Source organism: Tachypleus tridentatus, chromosome 7 (assembly GCF_004210375.1).
Source record: "Tachypleus tridentatus isolate NWPU-2018 chromosome 7, ASM421037v1, whole genome shotgun sequence".
Lineage (NCBI taxonomy): Eukaryota > Metazoa > Arthropoda > Merostomata > Xiphosura > Limulidae > Tachypleus > Tachypleus tridentatus.
In genome coordinates this window covers 9,664,518-9,682,637 of record NC_134831.1, presented here as the reverse complement: position 1 = coordinate 9,682,637, position 18,120 = coordinate 9,664,518, and the positions used below count along the sequence as shown (strand labels likewise).

The 18,120-nt window shown below is 37.5% G+C and overlaps 1 protein-coding gene across 3 annotated transcripts in view; it reads right to left on the bottom strand.

Annotated features, from left to right (window-relative positions):
* Window positions 1–18,120, bottom strand: part of LOC143255070 (extended synaptotagmin-2-like) — a 42,875-nt gene that overhangs the window by 9,841 nt on the left and 14,914 nt on the right. For all 3 annotated transcript variants that reach the window (XM_076510118.1, XM_076510119.1, XM_076510121.1), the window contains 4 exons: window positions 9,817–9,902; window positions 5,932–5,980; window positions 5,709–5,798; window positions 5,220–5,294 (listed from right to left, as the gene is read on the bottom strand). In XM_076510118.1, the coding sequence (XP_076366233.1) occupies window positions 5,220–5,294; window positions 5,709–5,798; window positions 5,932–5,980; window positions 9,817–9,902 (300 nt within the window). The remainder of the gene's footprint in view (window positions 1–5,219; window positions 5,295–5,708; window positions 5,799–5,931; window positions 5,981–9,816; window positions 9,903–18,120) is intronic.

Sequence of the window (18,120 nt, the reverse complement as noted above, 5' to 3'; positions counted from 1 at the left end):
ACATGAAACTAGAGATACTTAGAATAAACAAATGTAAACTTCTAACAGTATACATCTATTTATACTTCAATTTTATTGTTTTATTGCCCTATGAACTGTATCTACCTACTATTTGTTGATTGGTTGATAGATTTAGTGTTTTATGGCACAAAGCAGCTAGGCTATCTGTGCCAAACATCCAGTAAAAAGTTAAAATTAAAGTAAATTTAGTAAAATTCATAAAAGGAAATCAAGGTAAAACAAAACAAAGTTTAAAAAAAACATAAATAGCATAAAACCAATGTTTACATCTAGTCTACAACATCAAGAGAAAAACTACAGTAATACAAGTTGTAAAGGACTTTCTGTAGCATGAATGTAATTATCATAACTCACCAGGAAGACTAACAGGTAAAGTATAAAAATCACCCTCAGTTACCTGAAGTTGGCCTTTCCAGTCCTGGTTCTGAGTCATTTGATGTTACAGCCATTTTCAGAAAGTAAAGGAATAAAAGATTTAAAAGATGTGTAGCAAAATTTTAATAATAACTCACCAGGAATACTAACAGGTAGTTCAAACAGCTGTGTTAGTCACCTGAAGTTGGCCTTTCTAGTTCTTGTTTCGAGTTATTTCATGTTACAGCCATTTTCTAATTTCAAATCGAACAAGATGTACTTTGATTCTTAAAAGAGAATCACATTAAAAAAGGTCTAATGTATAAATTAAAAAAACTTAAATAGCATTATAAAGATTAATGGCCTTTAAAAAACTAAAAACTTCACCAAGATGGACAGTGTAACCATCACCAATAACACTGTCTAACATTATGGACAAACCTTGGAACAGAACATGTTTAACATGGTGCCATCATTGAGTCATAATGACGTTAAGAAAGTATGATGCGGCTTATTGTGATCCAAGTATTACACAGACTACACACTGGTGCATCAGTTCCAAGTAAAAGAAGATGATGAGTTGAAAAACTGTAACCAATGTGTAGTCTAGTTAGAACAGCTTCCTCTTTCCGATTCATATGGAAGCAAGACAGCCAAAGTCCAATATAGGGTTTTATTTGGAAAAGCTTGTTTTCACATTTCTCACTCCAAGTCCACTGACAAATGGCACGGAACCGAGCCTTGAATACAGGATCATAGTCCATGTATGGAAGAGGTACAATGGTGATAGTGTCAGAGCAGATAGATTCAGCAAGCTCATTCCCACAAATACTAGCATGGCTCGATATGCAGAAAAACTGGATAGAAGTAGACGTTAAAGAGAAATGGGCAAGTCCGTTTTGAATACCAGTGAGAACAGAGTGTGAACTAACGTGAAGCAATCCCAGGGCCAGAAGAGAAGTAATTGAGGCACTATAAATAGTGGAGTTTGAGTACTGCTTAACTTCTGTGTGATACAGGGCAACAGAAATGACATACAGTTCAGCAGTAAACACAGAAGCTGTAGAGGGGATTCTGAGTGCAACTACCAAACAACAACAAACCATGACAGAGCCCACACAGTCACATGGTTTTAAACCCTCTTTATAAATAGGAATGGAAGGATGATTTGAAAGATGTTCACAAAATAGTAGACAGTATTTTTTCCAGTCAGAAGTATCTGCTTTTCTCAGATGACTTAAAGATAGGTCATTTTTGAGGACTGTAAGAAGCCATGGTGGGATGGGCTGACCAGTGGATACACTAATGTTATCCAAGGAGAGACCTAATTCATCCAACTGCACCTGAATACAAAGGCCAAAAGGAGCAATGGCAGATCATCTGCTCTGAAAACGTATGGTCCACCGAGGAAGGAAAACACAACCCCATGTGTGATGATTTGGTATGGAACGAAGTTTTAAAGAATATAGTAGAGGCAGCTGCAAACGGCAGAGGTGCAAAGAGGGTTCAAGAGACTATGTATAAGCTCTGAACTGGGGAAGTACAAAAAGCCCAAGTGCAGAGCTGAAATACTTGATGATAAATGGAATCTAGCATCTTTAAGGCCAAGGGTCTGGCAGAGCCATAGACCAGTGATTCACAGTCGAGTTTCAATCGAATAAGAGCACGATATATCTTTAGCAAAGAACATTGATCCATTTCCCAAGTGGTGGAAGGGAGGACATGGAAGATGGGCAGTGCTCTTGTACATTTGACCAGTAGCTGCTTGATGTGTGGTATAAAGGTCAGCGTATGATCAAAGATAAGCCCAAAGAACATTGTCTCAGAGAACATAGGTAGCACAACTTCACCAATATGGAATTTAGGATCAGGGTGAATACCCTGTTGGTGGCAAAAGTGCATGCAAACGGTTTTAGAGAGAGAGAGAAGCTAAAGCCATTTGCTGTGGTCCACTTCAGTAAACGATTAAGGGCATTCTGTAGATGCTGCTCAATATACCTTATGTTTGATGACTGGCATGAGATGTGAAAGTCATCAACATAGAGCCTCTTTGCAACATCGAAAAAAACAGAAAAGTGTTGAAACCACATGAACTTGGAATCTCCTGTCCATTAAAAATATTTAATAAAAATGGGCAAGTGGCCACGTAACCTGCATAAATGAAGGTCTCACAAAATGCTATACCTCCATGTTGTATCATAAGCCTTCTCAATGTCAAAGAATATTGATACAAGATTTCTGAATGAAAGAGGAAGACATTTGTCCTAAAGGTTTGTCTGAAAAAGAATGTTGGATGAGAAAATTAGTTACAACAGGTATTACAGATGTTGAAGATTGCTTCTCCTAATCTTCAAGACATGGTTGTTTAACTATGGACTATTTTTTCACTATTTTATTTGGAGGATCCATAATAAAGAAAAAGGGAAATTTCAGTGCCCACTCACCCCACCCATCATGGAGCCCTTCGAGGGGATGCACTACAATGTCAAACAATGACACTGCAGCAATGCCAGGGTTTTTGTAAGCACTATACTCCAACACCAGCTTTAGATACAATGTCCACAACACCTGTTGAGAACATCCAACACTGGTACTTGGTTGACCCTAGCTCAAGTGAACTAACCGATTGACCCAAGGGGGGGAGCACCCCAAGGCTACCTATCTACAGGAATTCAAGGCCAAAGTGGTGTGTCAGGGTTGGACCCATGAACCACCAGGATCCTCTCCTCTTCTACACAGGTCACCACACACAGCACCTTTTACATTTTAGTTAGTTTTGTAACAATAAATAAAGAATAAACATGAAAAACAAGAAATAAATTACTCACTCAGGTCAAGGTCACTTACCCTACTTTTTTAAACTAATTATAGTGATGCACAAAATATCTTTTATATAAATAATGAACCATAAAACACAGGCTAATAACATCCAAAACAGATAGCTTCCCCTAACACACACACACACCCAAAATAAGACATCGGTGAAACTAAACACACAATTCAATGAGATGAAACTGTAATTTTAGCACAACATGCAATTTAATTAGTATAAATATATGTGTATCTATTGAAATAATTAAAATATAAAAAAGTAAATTTAAATTACTAAATAAGGATGATAAATTTGATGCAAATGTCAGTAGATGGTGTGATTGTAGTTGTATAAATAAGTTATATTTAACAAAATATTACACTCCTTAAAACAACAGACAAATGTATAAACATGTACAGAGTATGAAACTGTTTACCAATTTTATCTGTTCTGTTTTACTGATTTTAATATTGTGTTGCAAGTTACTGGTATTTTAATATTGTATAGCAAGTTATTAGTACTTTATTGTATTTTTCAAACTGTCTTATATTTAAAAATATGTAATAAATAATCTTTTTTTTTCAAATAATTGTGAGCTATTTTAAAACACATGTACCAAGGAATTTTAAAATAGTTATTTTTCCCATGGGAACAAAGCTCGTACTAACAGTGAAATTAACAATTCTCTGTTCAGTAAACAATGTTATACAATACATCACTTCATAGATACATACTTTGGTTTTCTATTGGTTATATATAATACAGAATTAACAATAAGAGAGAACTATTAACAAAAGCTTGATAAATTATAGTGGAACTCTATGGTATCCATACACTTATTTATAATTTTTTTATTATTTCAAATGTATATATGAATCAAAGAAATATTTCACTTTTTCCACATGCAAAGTCTGATAAGACTTAGCAATCTATGGCAATCAGCAAAATATAACAAAATCCATAACTAGAAGAGATAACTTGAATAGTACTTCATTATTTACTATTCTGTGTTTCAATAAATAAGTGTTTAAGATCTTATATGTAAATATTAATAATATGCAAAAACATACATGATGTATTATAACTAAAATGTGACAAAACACTAGAACACATCCAAGACAGGTCACTTTCTAAAGGTCAGTTTTATAATCTTGGATATAGAAGCATGTGTGTACATGCAGTGTCATTGTAACTGTTGTAATGAAAGGTCAGTATAATAAACATAGATAAATCTGTACTGTTATGACATTTGAGATATTTATACTAAACATCTGTTTACAAGATAACTGATAGTCATTTTAGAAAGAAAAAAAACATAATTTATATTTATTTCCTAATTTTTTTGTGGTGGTTAAAAGGTCAGTCAAATCGATTGAACCCATACCGAGGTTCGATAGGGAAAATAACACATCAAATATAAATTTTTTTTCTTAAAAAAACATTTGATAATTATCTGGAGATTATAAATTTTCTCACACATAAAATTACTTTTAATCTTAAAATGAAAATTACTCTGCATGTTTGATAGGTAACATGAGAAAACAAAAAAGGCATAAGAAAACAATACTTACAAACATTAAGACATAATAAAAAACGTGATATTTTGTGCACAAAAGTTTTGGAATGTTTACTGATTTGTCAAATTTAAAAGTAACAGCTTGAAAACTATAACAAGCACAAAATGATTATGGAGTTAGAACCAGAGACTGAGCCCATGCTCAGAAATTTAAGAGCATTTATCTCCCACTCCATTGGTGGATAGATCAAAATAAGTAATTATTACAAAAATAACAATGAACAGTATCTAATTCCCACTATATTATTGAATAAATTAAAAGAGGTAAATAATAAAATTTCAATAGAAATATCAAAGCTCAACACCGAGATAGAGACTGGTCCACCACAAATACTCAATATACTTTATCTTAGCCATCATGGGCTTGAACAGGAACAAAATAAATCGATTTTCTCTTATGATAAATCATCTTGACTGAAAGCTCAGTAAGCTGACCAAAGAAGTGCATGTACTTACAGGTAGATTAGTGGCAGAGTCCACAAACACCATCAACAATACAGATGAAACGTGTGGCTTATTCATCTTTATTACCTGTATATTAAAAACAAAGAGCAATATAAGACATCTCCATCGTAAACACATTTAGTAGAAGAACAATTAATCTAGACTATTCATCATCAGAAATGTATCCATCTTGAACATACTAGATATATACATACAAGTATATCACCCACGAGAAATAATGTACATTGTTTAAACTTTCTGTACATAAAGGGAACAACTCATAGCTTATTTGATCATTAAGCAAAAATAAATTGAAAAACACCAATTTCTTATGAAATGTGAGACCTACTTATTAATATTAAGATCAACTTACACGATTACCAGTTGAACAGTTTATTACTGATATTTAGGTCAACTTAGAGGATTACTACTTGGACACTTTATTACTAATGTAAAGCTCAACAGTGATGCAGCTAAATTCCAACATGCACAACAACTTACTGAAGTGATGTCTGAAAGGTCATCAGTAAATTTCAACCAAGTTATTTTCAAATGTATCTCTCCTCTTTTGGCTTCTTCCAAAATGTACCACTGTAAATGGAAACAAATGTCATTTGTTCATTCTGTTCACTACATATATTTAACACTCATAGTAAACAAACACATCATCCACTGTTACTTTTTTGTTTCATACATGCAAACTTGAGACACTGTGTGTACTTACTCCATCAACCTCTCCAGCTCTGATGATTGAAGAAATGTTTACAGAGATCCTTCAAAAGACAGAAAACATTTGATAACATTTAATCTGACATCAGTACCAATAACTCTGAAGTAACTAGAAACAAAAACATACTCAATAGTTAAAATAACAAATAACAACAAAAATAAAACCTACACAACTAAAAACTAAGTTGAAATAACTACAGACAAAACCAACACGTATGGATGTAAAGATAAAACTGACATAACCATTGTTACGTACAAAACCCCACTATGAACGTAAACAATAAAACTGACATAATTATTTATAAATACAAACTCAATATCTATGACTATAAACATTAAAACTGACATATCTATTCATGTGAACATAGTTCAGTTGAGACAGGTCTACAATGGATCCCCAATATCCTATCTGTCAAGGAACAACAATTAAATGGGCGTAAGATACAAACTGAGTGAGCATTACACAATCCACAGCCCCTCTGTTTAGCAAGTCTCAAACAGAGTAGGCAAAGTAACTGAAAGAAGTAAGATCTTGGAGAGGGGAGTGGGGGAAGAGCAGAACTAAAGGCAGATACATTCAGACAGAACCTGCAGAACCTCTGTGAAATATAGCCAAAAAGACATATGAACTAAACAAACTAATAAAACCTAGAAATCTGTAATCTATAAAATAAATAAAAATAACAAACAAAACATAGATATCATAGTGTCTACAAAGTACATAAAAATAACAACTTTGCTAAACTATGTTATTCAACCTAAAACATAAATGAATAAGCAATATGTAAAGTATGAAACCATGACAAGAACTTGAAAAATAACATATACCTAACCACAGAACTCTTAACTCCACATGAATCAAAGCTAGTTCTTTGCTAGTAGGCACTATTGACTCTGTATGAATGGGGACTTATAGCAGAAACATTACCTATTGTCACAAATTAAATGTTGAATACATAAGCACTTTAGAATTCAGAAAACAAAAATACTTCTTAAACAAACAGAAAAACTTGAAACTAATATAAATTTGTGATGAAATACAATACAAATTTTGTAATCACATGAAGGGTGATTAGAGTAGTAGAGGGAGCTAGCTGTACTAGTATAGAAGGCACAATATGACCAGTGGGGCGTTATGAGCAAAAGCCAATCTAGTTGCAATATGGCCTGCAAACAGTCCATTAAAGTAATAAAATGATACTGTTATCATTTTTAATGATATAAAAATATAAAACATAATAGAGCAAAAGCCAATCTAGGTGCAATACACATTTCTATTTGATGGTAAACGTCACATTACTTAGTGTTGCATCACCTCACTTATCAATCCCAGTGCCCTAAAGTAGTGTGTTTCTTCCCATGCATGTCCCTTGTTCCTCAGTGCGTATCAGTCAATGCTGCTGTTTACTTTATGTTCAAGTTCATAACTATTTGTAGTTATTATGTCAGGACAAGGGAAGAGAAAAGTTGACTCCAAATGCCTCAATTTTAAAAAACAATGGAGTGTGAACTACTTTGTTATTGAATCAAGTAACAAAGCATTATGCTTATTATGCAACGAAACTATCACAGTGCTAAAAGAATACAACATTCATACACATTACCAAACCAAGCACTCATTAATCTTTTCTCAGTTTACAAGAATGCTACATTCAGACAAATTCAAAATCTTGAAAAGCAACTTATCATCACAACAGTTTGTGGATAAGGAAGAAAGCCAAGAATGAAGCTGCAACAAGAGCAAGTTTCTGAATGGCACACCTGTTGCCAAGCGAGGAAAACCAGTTATTGATGGTGAACTAATTAAATTAAGTATAACTGAAGCAGCTGTATAAATGTGCTCAGAAAAAGCAGACTTATTTAAGACTATTAGCCTTTCAGCAATGTCAAGAATATTGGAAGCAATGTTGTGTCTCAGCTGAAAGACAAGGCCAAAGAATTCAAGTGCTTTTCCATTGTGCTTGACAAGTCAACAGATGCATCAGACACTTCACAGTTATTGTTGTTGTTTATTCATAGAATCAATATTAATTTTGAAGTGACTGAAGAATTAGTTTCTGTGCACAGTGTGCATGGAACAACAACAGGTGAGGACGTTTTCAAAGAGGTTAAAAAAATCACTAACTCAGTACAACTTGGAACGGAAATGGCTGAAATGTATTACAAAAGATGGTGGTAAAAATATATGTGGTGCAGGAAAAGGTTCATTTGGGCAAATTTACAAAACTACTGAAAGTGCAGGTAAGACCAAGCCTATGGTTCTTCACTCCATTATTAATCAGCAGGCACTGTGTGGAAAATAACTGGATCTGTTTGTGTCATGGAACTTGTAGTTTCAACAGTGGACTTCATTTGCTATCATGGACTCAACCATTGTCAATTCCAAGAGGTTTTGGGAGAAAATGGAAATAACATATCCCAACTTCCCCAACTGCACGACAGTTTGATGGCTAAGCTGGGGGAAGGTAATGTCACAATTTTTGAGATTAGAACTGAGATTGAAATTTTCCTAAATGAAAAGAACTGCCCTAAACCATTACTCACAAACAATGAATGGCTTTGGAGATCAGCTTTTTCTATAGAATTGACCATGTACATGAATGAATTCAGTCTTACATTACAAGGCAAAGCCATGCTTAACTGTGATATGTACACAGAGGTGAAAGCATTTTGGCCAAATATAATTCTTTTTGAATCCCAACTGATGAGGAGCTGCTTCACATACTTTCCATGTTGGGAAAAGTTCAAGCAAGAAGTAAGATCCCCATTCCCATGCAAGTTTCAACAAGATATCCTTTCTGACCTGAAACTACAGTTCAAGGAGCATTTGTCTTATCTTGATGCAAATGCAACAGAAATTAGGATATTCCAAAACTCGTTTGACTGTACTATTAATGAACTGTCACCTGAAGTTCAAATGGAAGTGACTGATCTACAATCCAACATGCTGAAGGACAAATACAGAGAAGAGAAACTGACAGAGTTCTATGAATACCTTCCAAGTGATCAATGTGTTAATTTAAAAAACATTCTTCACTGATTCCTTTCAGTTTTTGGCACTGCCTATTTCTGTGAAGACATTTTCAAAAGATGAAGTACGAGAAATCCAGTTACAGGTAAGCCTTATCTGATGAGATTTTGTAATCAATTTTGATGATAGAGTGCACTAACTTTGAAGCTGTAATTTTGTCACAAAAGCACCTCTCATTAATGATAAAAAAAAATTGTGCATCTTATTTTTAATGTGTGCCCTTATGAAAAATAAATAAGAAATGTTTTCTGAACATGTATATGTCCCTACTTAATTTTACCATGGCCCCTCTGACCCACAAAGCCTATAAAGATTTACCTCCCACCCCTTATCCAAAAAAGGTTTGAAGACCCCTGTATTATCTTAATAAATTTTATGCTACAATTTCCTTTTACCTCTTATATTCACATTTTTTAAACAAATCACACCTATGATTGCACTTATTTTCAATAATCCTAAACTAAATAATTAAATTACATTAACAATACAAATATATAAATTAATTAATCATCAGTTCTTTTACATCATCCATCTAAAATTAATGTACATCAGAAGAAACTCTATACCTATTTTATATACATGAGAACAAACTGTACACCAATGATACATCTCATACAAAAAATTTACAGAAACCTGTAAACTACTTTTAATCATAAACCAACCTTCTGAACTTATCCTGTAGTCTAATAAAACTATTTCTGCTGCCAAATTATTGACATTTACCTTTCAAAACATGTTCTTTGTTCTTGAACAGACAACAAAAAGTTAATAACTTTCACAACAAATTAAGCCTTTTTTCATATATATACACCAAAATAATTGCTTGAAACTCTATAAATAAAGCAAAACCTTCCAAGAAAATCATCTTTGGAATCCTTGTCTTCATCCATCACTTCGACATCTAACGTTAGTCCCTCAACTTGACTGACTACAGCCTAAACATAAAAATAAACATGTATGTTGTTATAACAATTCTCTTTAGTTTCTCAAGTAGGATATACAACAAAACACATGACTCATTGCTTGTGAAATAACAATCAGTCTTCATGTTATGCAACACGTTACTGTCAGTCTTAACGTTACACAACATGTTAAGCGACACGTTGGTTGGTTGGTTGGTTGGTTTGGTGTTTTATGGCACAAAGTAGCTAGGCTGTCTGCATCAAACATCTGGTAAAAAGTCAAAATTAAAGTAAATTTAGTAAAATTCATAAAAGGAAATTAAGGTAAAACAAAACAAGTTTTGAATTAAAAACATAAATAGCATTAAATCCAATTTTTATATCTAGTCTACAGCAGTAAGAGAAAAACTACAGTAATACAAGTTGTAAATGACTTTCTGTAACATAACTGTAATTATCATTTGCCAGGAAGGTCAACAGGTAAGTTTAAAAACCACTATTAGTCACCCAAAGTTAGCCTTTCTGGTACAGGTTCCGAGTTATTTGACGTCACAGCTGATTCCAGAAAGTCAAGTAATAAAAGTTTTAAAAGACTTGCAGCAAAATTTGAATAATAACTCACCAGGATGACTAACAGGTAGTTCAAACAGCAGTGTTAGTCACCTGAAGTTGGCCTTTTCAGTCCTCGTTTCGAGTTATTTGATGTTATAGCCATTTTCTGATTTCAAATCAAACGAGATGGACTATGATTCTTAAAAGGGAATCACATTAAAAAAGGTCTAATGCATAAATTAAAAACTTAAATAGCATTAAAAAGATGAATGGCCTTTAAAAAACTAAAAACATTACCAAGGTGGACAGTGTAACTATCACCAATAACACTGTCTAACATTATGGACAAACCTTGGGACAGAACATGTTTAAAATGGTGCTGTCGCTGAGAGTCGTAATGACAACAAGAAAGTAAAATATGGCTTATTGTGACCTGAGTGTTACACAGACAACACAGTAGTGCACCAGTTGCAGATAATAAAAGATGAGTTAAATAACTGTGACCAATGCATAGTATAGGTAGAACAACATCTGCTTTCCAATTCTTTTGGACACACAGAGAGATCCATCTGCACTCCCACTGTAGTAGTGGAATGAAACACAGAGGCATACATCTAAGATGAAGTGATGGACAGTAACTTTCGAGCCTCAGGGTAAGTAATGTTATGAATTATTTTCAAATGCTGCACCTCTTTTTCTCCCAACCATTTAGGGCAAGAACGAAAGTAGGACAGGTGAAAGCTATTACAATCGATGTAATGAGGGTCTGTTTCACACTCACAGGCATTGTGGTTATTGCCACCATAACAAGTACACATTAAGGAACCACGACATGATATCTTTGATTCTTTGAGTGACCAAACCGCTGAAACTAGAAACATCTGAGAGAGTTTGGAATGTCTGGCTGTACCTTACGATTGAGATAACCTGTTATGATGGTGGCAGGTGGATGTGGGGATGTAAATGTCAGTTTTGATTGATTTAGTGTTTTATGGCACAAACCAGCGAGGCTATCTGCGCCAAACATCCGGTTAAAATGTAAAAATAAAGTAAATGTAATAAAAGACATAAATGGAAATGAAGGTAAAACAAAAAAGTATAAAACCAATGTTGACACCTAGTCTACAATGTTAAGAGAGAAAGCAGAGTATAAGAAGTTGTAAGGTATTTACTCTAGCAAAAACGTAATGATCATAACCCGCCAGGAAGACTAACAGGTAAGTTCAAGAACCACCGTCAGTCACCTGAAGTTGGTCTTTCCAGTCCTGGTTCCGGGTTACGAGTCAATATGGCCAGTACTAAAAGGTAAAGTAGTAAAAGTGTGAAATGATATGCAGCAAAAGTATAATAACAACTCGCCAGAACGACTAACGAGTAGTTCAAACAGTAGCGTTAGTCACCTGAAGTTGGCCTTTCCAGTGCTGGTGTCGAGTTATTTAATGTTCTGGCCATTGTCCAATGTCAAATTGAAAGAGAGAGATTAAAACTGTAAAAAAGGAACCACAATTAAAAAGGTGTAATGAATAAATATGCAACACTTAAATGAGATTAAAAAGATTAATGGCCATTCAAAAATTAAAAACATTATCAAGGTGGACAGAGTCACCATCACCAATAACTCTGTCCAATGTTACAGACTGACCCTGGGAAAAAATATGTTTAATATATTGCCGTCGTTGAGAATTGTAACGATGGCAAGAAAGTAAAACGTGGCTGATAGTGATTTGAGTGTTACACATTGGTGCATCAGTTTGAGATAAAATAAAATGATGAGTTAAAAAACTGTGACCAATGCGTAGCCTAGTGAGAACAACTTCCTCCTTCCGAACTTTACGGAAGCTAGATGGCCAAAGTCCAATTTTGGGTTTGATTTGAAAAAGTTTGTTGTCACGTTGCTCACTCCAAGTGGACTGCCAGCTGGCACGGAGCCGAGCCTTGAAGACAACACCATAGTCCACGTACGGAATAGGCATAGGAGTGATGGTGCTGAAGCAGACATATTTAGCTGCCATGTCTGCAAGCTCGTTCCCGCGAATACCAACATGGCCTGGTATCCAGAAAAACTTGATTGAAGTAGCTGCTAATGAGAAATGGGCCAGTCAGTTTCGAATATCAGCGAGAATAGGATGTGAGCTAACGTGTAGCGATTCCAAGGCAAGTATAGAACTAAGCGAATCAGTATAAATAGTGCAGTTGGAGTACTGCTCAGCTGCAATATGATCCAGGGCAAGAGATATGGCATACAGTTCAGCAGTGAACACAAAAGCTGTAGAAGGGATTCTGCATGCAATTACTGATCCATAGCAAACCATAGCAGAGCCCACTGAATTACCTGATTTGGAACCATCTGTATAAATGGGAACTGAATGATTGTTTGAAAAATATTCATTGAATAAAAGATGGTACTTCCAATCTGGAGTATCTGCCTTTTTTAGGTGACTGAAAGAAAAGTCACATTTGGGGGCTGTAATAAGCCATGGTGGGATGGGCCGACCTGTGGAATCTGCAATGTTATCCAAGGACAGACCCAATTCATCCAATTGCCCCCAGATGCGAAGGCCAAACGGAGCAATGACAGATCGTCTGTTCTGAAAAAGTACTGTCCACCGAAAAAGGAAAACACATTCCCAGGTGGGATGTTTTGGTAAGGAACGAAGTTTCAAAGTATATTGTAAAGATAGCTGCAAATGGTGAAGGTGTAGAGAAGGTTCATGAGATTCAATGTATATGCTTTGAATTGGAGAGGTACGGAAAGCCCCAGTGCAGAGTCAAAGTCCTTGGTGATGAATGGGGTCCAGCATCTTTAAGGCCGAGGGTCTGGCAGAGCCATAGACCATTGATCCATAGTCGAGTTTAGATCGAATAAGAGCACGATATACCTTTAACATTGAACAGCGATCTGCCCCCCCAACTGGTAGAAGAGAGGACACGGAGGATGTTCAGTGCTCTTGTGCATTTGACCCGAAGCTGCTTTAAGTGTGGTATAAAGGTCAGTTTATGATCAAAAATAAGCCCCAAGAACTTGGTCTCCGGGACCACTGGCAGCAAAACTTCACTGATATGAAGTTCAGGATCAGGGTGAATACCCCGTTGATGGCAAAAGTGCATGCATATGGTTTTAGAGAGAGAGAAATTAAAGCCGTTCGCCAGAGTCCAGTTCTGTACACGATTGAGGGCAGTTTGTAGTTGCAGCTCAATATATCTCATGTATGACGACTGACATGAGATGTGAAAGTCGTCGACATACAGCCCATTCGCAACAGTGAGAGGGAGTTGTTCAGTGATGGCATTTATCTTTATACTGAAAAGTGTGACACTCAATACACAGCCTTGAGGGACTCCAAGTTCCTGTACAAAAGAACGGGAAAGTGTCGAACCCCCATGAACTTGGAATCTCCTATCCATTAAAAAATTTTTAATAAACATGGGTTGATGGCCACGTAATCCATATGTATGGAGGTCTCGCAAAACGCCATACCTCCATGTTGTGTCATAAGCCTTCTCTATGTCAAAGAATATTGATACAAGATGTTGGCGGTTGAGAAAGGCTTCTCTTATAGATGTTTCAAGACGAATTAGGTGGTCTGTGGTGGAGTGCTGTCGACGGAACCCACACTGGGTAGGCGAGAGGAAATTGTTTGATTCTAGGAACCAAACAAGACGAGCATTAACCATCCTTTCTATGGTCTTACAGAGACAGCTCGTCAAAGCAATTGGACGGTAGTTTGAAGGAATCTTGGGATCTTTCCCTGGCTTAGAGAAAGGTAAAATAATAGCCTGGCTCCAGGCATCAGGAAAAACATTCTCCTGTCAGATCCAGTTGAAGACAATGAGAAGGACATCAAGAGAAGCAGGAGATAGATGGTGCAGCATGTCATAATGAATATCATCAGGTCCAACAGACATACTGGCAGACCGATGAAGAGCCATTTTCAGTTCCACCAGGGTAAAGGGACAATTATAGTCGAAGAAACAGTTAGTGCAAAAGGAAAGAGGTGATTGCTCTGCTCGAGTCTTGATGGCCAGGAAGGTGGAGGAACAAGCAGAAGTGCTAGATACCCAGCAAAAGCTTTCACCTAGAGTGTCAGCAATGCTCCAGACATCAGTCACCTCCTGACCATCAGAGAGTAAGATCAAGAGGGGGACAGAATTGTAGTGCCCATTAACCTTTCGAATCCTGTCCCATATGATCTTGGAACTGGTGGTAAAAGATATGCTAGTTGTGAACTTAATCCAAGATTCCTTCTGGCTTTGACGTCTTACCCACCTAGCATGTGCACGGGCCCGTTGGAAAGCAACACGGTTTGAAAGTGTGGGATATCTACGAAAAGTATTCCAGGCCGTTTTTGAGCCTTCCGTGCTAAGTGGCAAGCAGGATTCCATCACGGATGAGGATATTGTGGAAAACGTGTCGAGGTTTTAGGAATACACTGAGCAGCTGCTTGTATAATACAGTCAGTTACCGCTGCTACATAGTCGTCTATTGATGGCTGATTTACGATGGCAGGATCAAGTGGACCAGTTTGCTTGATTTAGCTTCCACCGGGGCACGCGGGAAGGGTGGCATCGACCACGGCCAGTCTCTCTCAAAAGGATCAGAAAATGATCACTGCCTAGTGGATTACTATCAACCCTCCATGAAAAATGGGAGAATAATGAAGGGGAGCAAACCGAGAGATCAATAGCGGTAAAGGACTGACTAGGTGCATGAAAGTAAGTGGAAGAACCAGTATTGAAAAGAGAAAGATTGTGATCAGAGAGCATCCGCTGTACAGATCGACCCCTCCCATCAATAACAGCACTTCCCCAGAGGGGATGATGTCCATTAAAATCCCCAGGATAAGAAATGGAGATGGCAACTGTTCAACGAGAGCATCAAGGTCTGATTGATCATATGTCTCTCCAGAGGACAGGTACAGAGAACAAACAGTGATGGTATGACCCAAGGAAACACGGATGGCTACAGCCTCCAAGGGTGTGTTGAGTGACAAAGACAGGGTGGGCACGTGTTGATCAATCAACAGTGCCACCCCTCCATGTACTCGACCATCACACAACCTGTCATTTCTGTACAGAGAAAACTGCCGAAAGGAGACTGTATCAGCAGATTTGAGAAATGTTCCTTGTAAAGAAAGACAAACAGGATGGTAGGAAGCAATCAGCATTTTGATATCATCCAGATTAGAACGTAAACCTCGACAGTTTCATTGTATCAAGGTGGCCATTTTTAAGAACGGGTAGGTGAAGTGGCTGGGGAACCCTTCGATTTACGACCACGTATTTTTTCTTTACTGTCTTTAGTTGGAGGAGGTCTATCAACCTCCATGGATCCTGCTCTGGGTCGGGTGGGCAGGTTTTTGTTATTGGAAGGGGAATCCAGTGACTGAGGACGCGAACGAATAATTGTTTTGTCTCTTGTGGTGGGAGAAAAAGATGTATGAGAAGAAATGCCTGTATTTGAAACTGAAGAACGTGGATCTGAAGTGTGTTGGAAGGTATGGGAGGAACAGAGATGGGTGTGGAAGTCGATTCATCAACCTTTTTAACCACGGAGGTCAAAAGGCTTTTCATTTGTTTTGAAAACGATTCTCTTGGAGGCACAGAGAGATCTGTCTGCACTCCCACTGTAGTTGTGGAATGAAGTGCAGCAGCATATGTCCGAGATGGAGTTGTGGACAGCAATTTCCGAGCCTCAGGATAACTAATGTTATGTGTCATTTTCAAATGCTGCACCTCTTTTTCCTCCAACCATTTTGGGCAAGAATGAAAGTAAGAGGGGTGAGAACCATTGCAGTTTATGCAATGGTGGTTCATGTCACAGTCATAGGCATCGTGGTCCTTACTTCCACAACGAGCACATGTCAGGCAACCACGACAAGATGTCTTTGAGTGGCCGAATCTCTGACATTGGAAACATCGAAGAGGGTTTGGAATGTATGACCAAACCTTGCAAATGAGATAACCTGCCTTGATGGTGGCAGTTGCATGTGGTGAAGTAAATGTTAATACGTGGGTATTTGTTGGCAGTGTAACTCCATCTTTGCGAGTGGAGATGCGCCTCACTGCAGAAACTCCTTGAGTGGAGAGACCAGCGAGAATCTCTGACTCGGGAACGTTCTTCAAATCCCTTTCAACAATAACTCCTCATGAAGAATTCAAAGTAGCATGAGGTGTAACCTCAATAGGTATATCCCCAATTGCCTTTGAATTCAAGAGGAGTTCACTGTGTTGGGATGTGGATGTTTCAACCAATATGTCACCAGATCGAAGCTTCTTTACTGACTTTGGAGAGCCAGCAAGTCCCTCTAGTCCCTTCTGAATAAAAAAAAGGGGACATTTGCCCTAAAGGTTTTTCCAAAAGAGAATGTAATATAAGAAAATGAGGTACGTGAGTTACCGATGTTGAAGATTGCTGTTCAGAGTCTTCAAGACGTGGTCGCTTACCCATTGACTGTTTTTTCACAATTTTATTTAAATTTTTTGGAGGATCCATAGAAAAAAGGAAAAATTTTGGTACCCACTGACCCCACCCACCATGGAGCCCTACAAGGGGACGCACTACAAAGTCATGCAAGGACAATGCAGCAACGCCAGGGTTTCGTGAGCACTATACCCAGCATCAGGTACAATGTCCACAACACCCGTTGAGAACTTCCAACACTGGTACTTGGTGGACTCCAGCCAAAGTGGACCAGCCGATTGACCCAAGAGGGGCCACCCAAAGGCTGCCTGTCTACAGGAATTCAAGGCCAAAGTGGTGTGTTAGGGTTGGACCCCTCAACCACCAGGATCCTCTCCTCCCCTTCACGGGTCGCCATGCACGGCAAACACGTGGGTGGATGTTTAGATCCCAGAGAAGGTAACCAGACAGAACAGAACCTTCCCTGGGAGGTCCCCTCACCACGTACAGTAATCCACACCGAGGGGTAAATGTCAGAATGAAGATGTTGGTCGGTATCATAATTCCATCTTTGCAAGTGGAGATACGCCTCACTACGTGAATTCCTTGGGTGGAGAAACCAGTGAGAATCTTTGACTCATAGATTTTCTTTAAATCCATCTTAACAATAACTCCTCATTATGAATTCAAAGTTGCATGAGGCATAACTTCAATAGGTGTATCTCAAATTGCTTTTGAATACAAGAGGAATTCACTGTGTTGAGATGCAGATGTTTCCACCAACATGTCACCAGAGTGAAGCTTCTTTACTGACTTTGGAGAGCCAGCAAGTCCATTCTAAATGAAAAAGGGAGATATCTGCCCTAAAGGTTTGTCTGAAAGAAAATGTAGTATAAGAAAATGAGATAAAGGTGTTACATACATTGAAGATTGCTTATCAGACATGGTCGTGTACCTATGGACTGTTTTTTCACTGTTTTATGTAAGTTTTTATTTCAGTGTCCACTGACCCCACCCACCAAGGAGTCCTATGAGGGGACACACTACAATACCAAACAAGGACACTGCAGCAACGTCAGGGTTTCGTGAGCACTACACCCAAACACCAGGATCAGATACAATGTCTACAACACCTGTTGAAAACATCCAACACTGGTACTAGGTTGATCCTAGACCAAGTGAATCAGCCAACTGACCCTAGAAGGACAACCCCAATGCTGCCTGTCTGTAGGAATTCAAGGCCAAAGTTGTGTGTTAGGGTTGTGGACCCCCCCAACCACCAGGATCATCTCCTCCTCT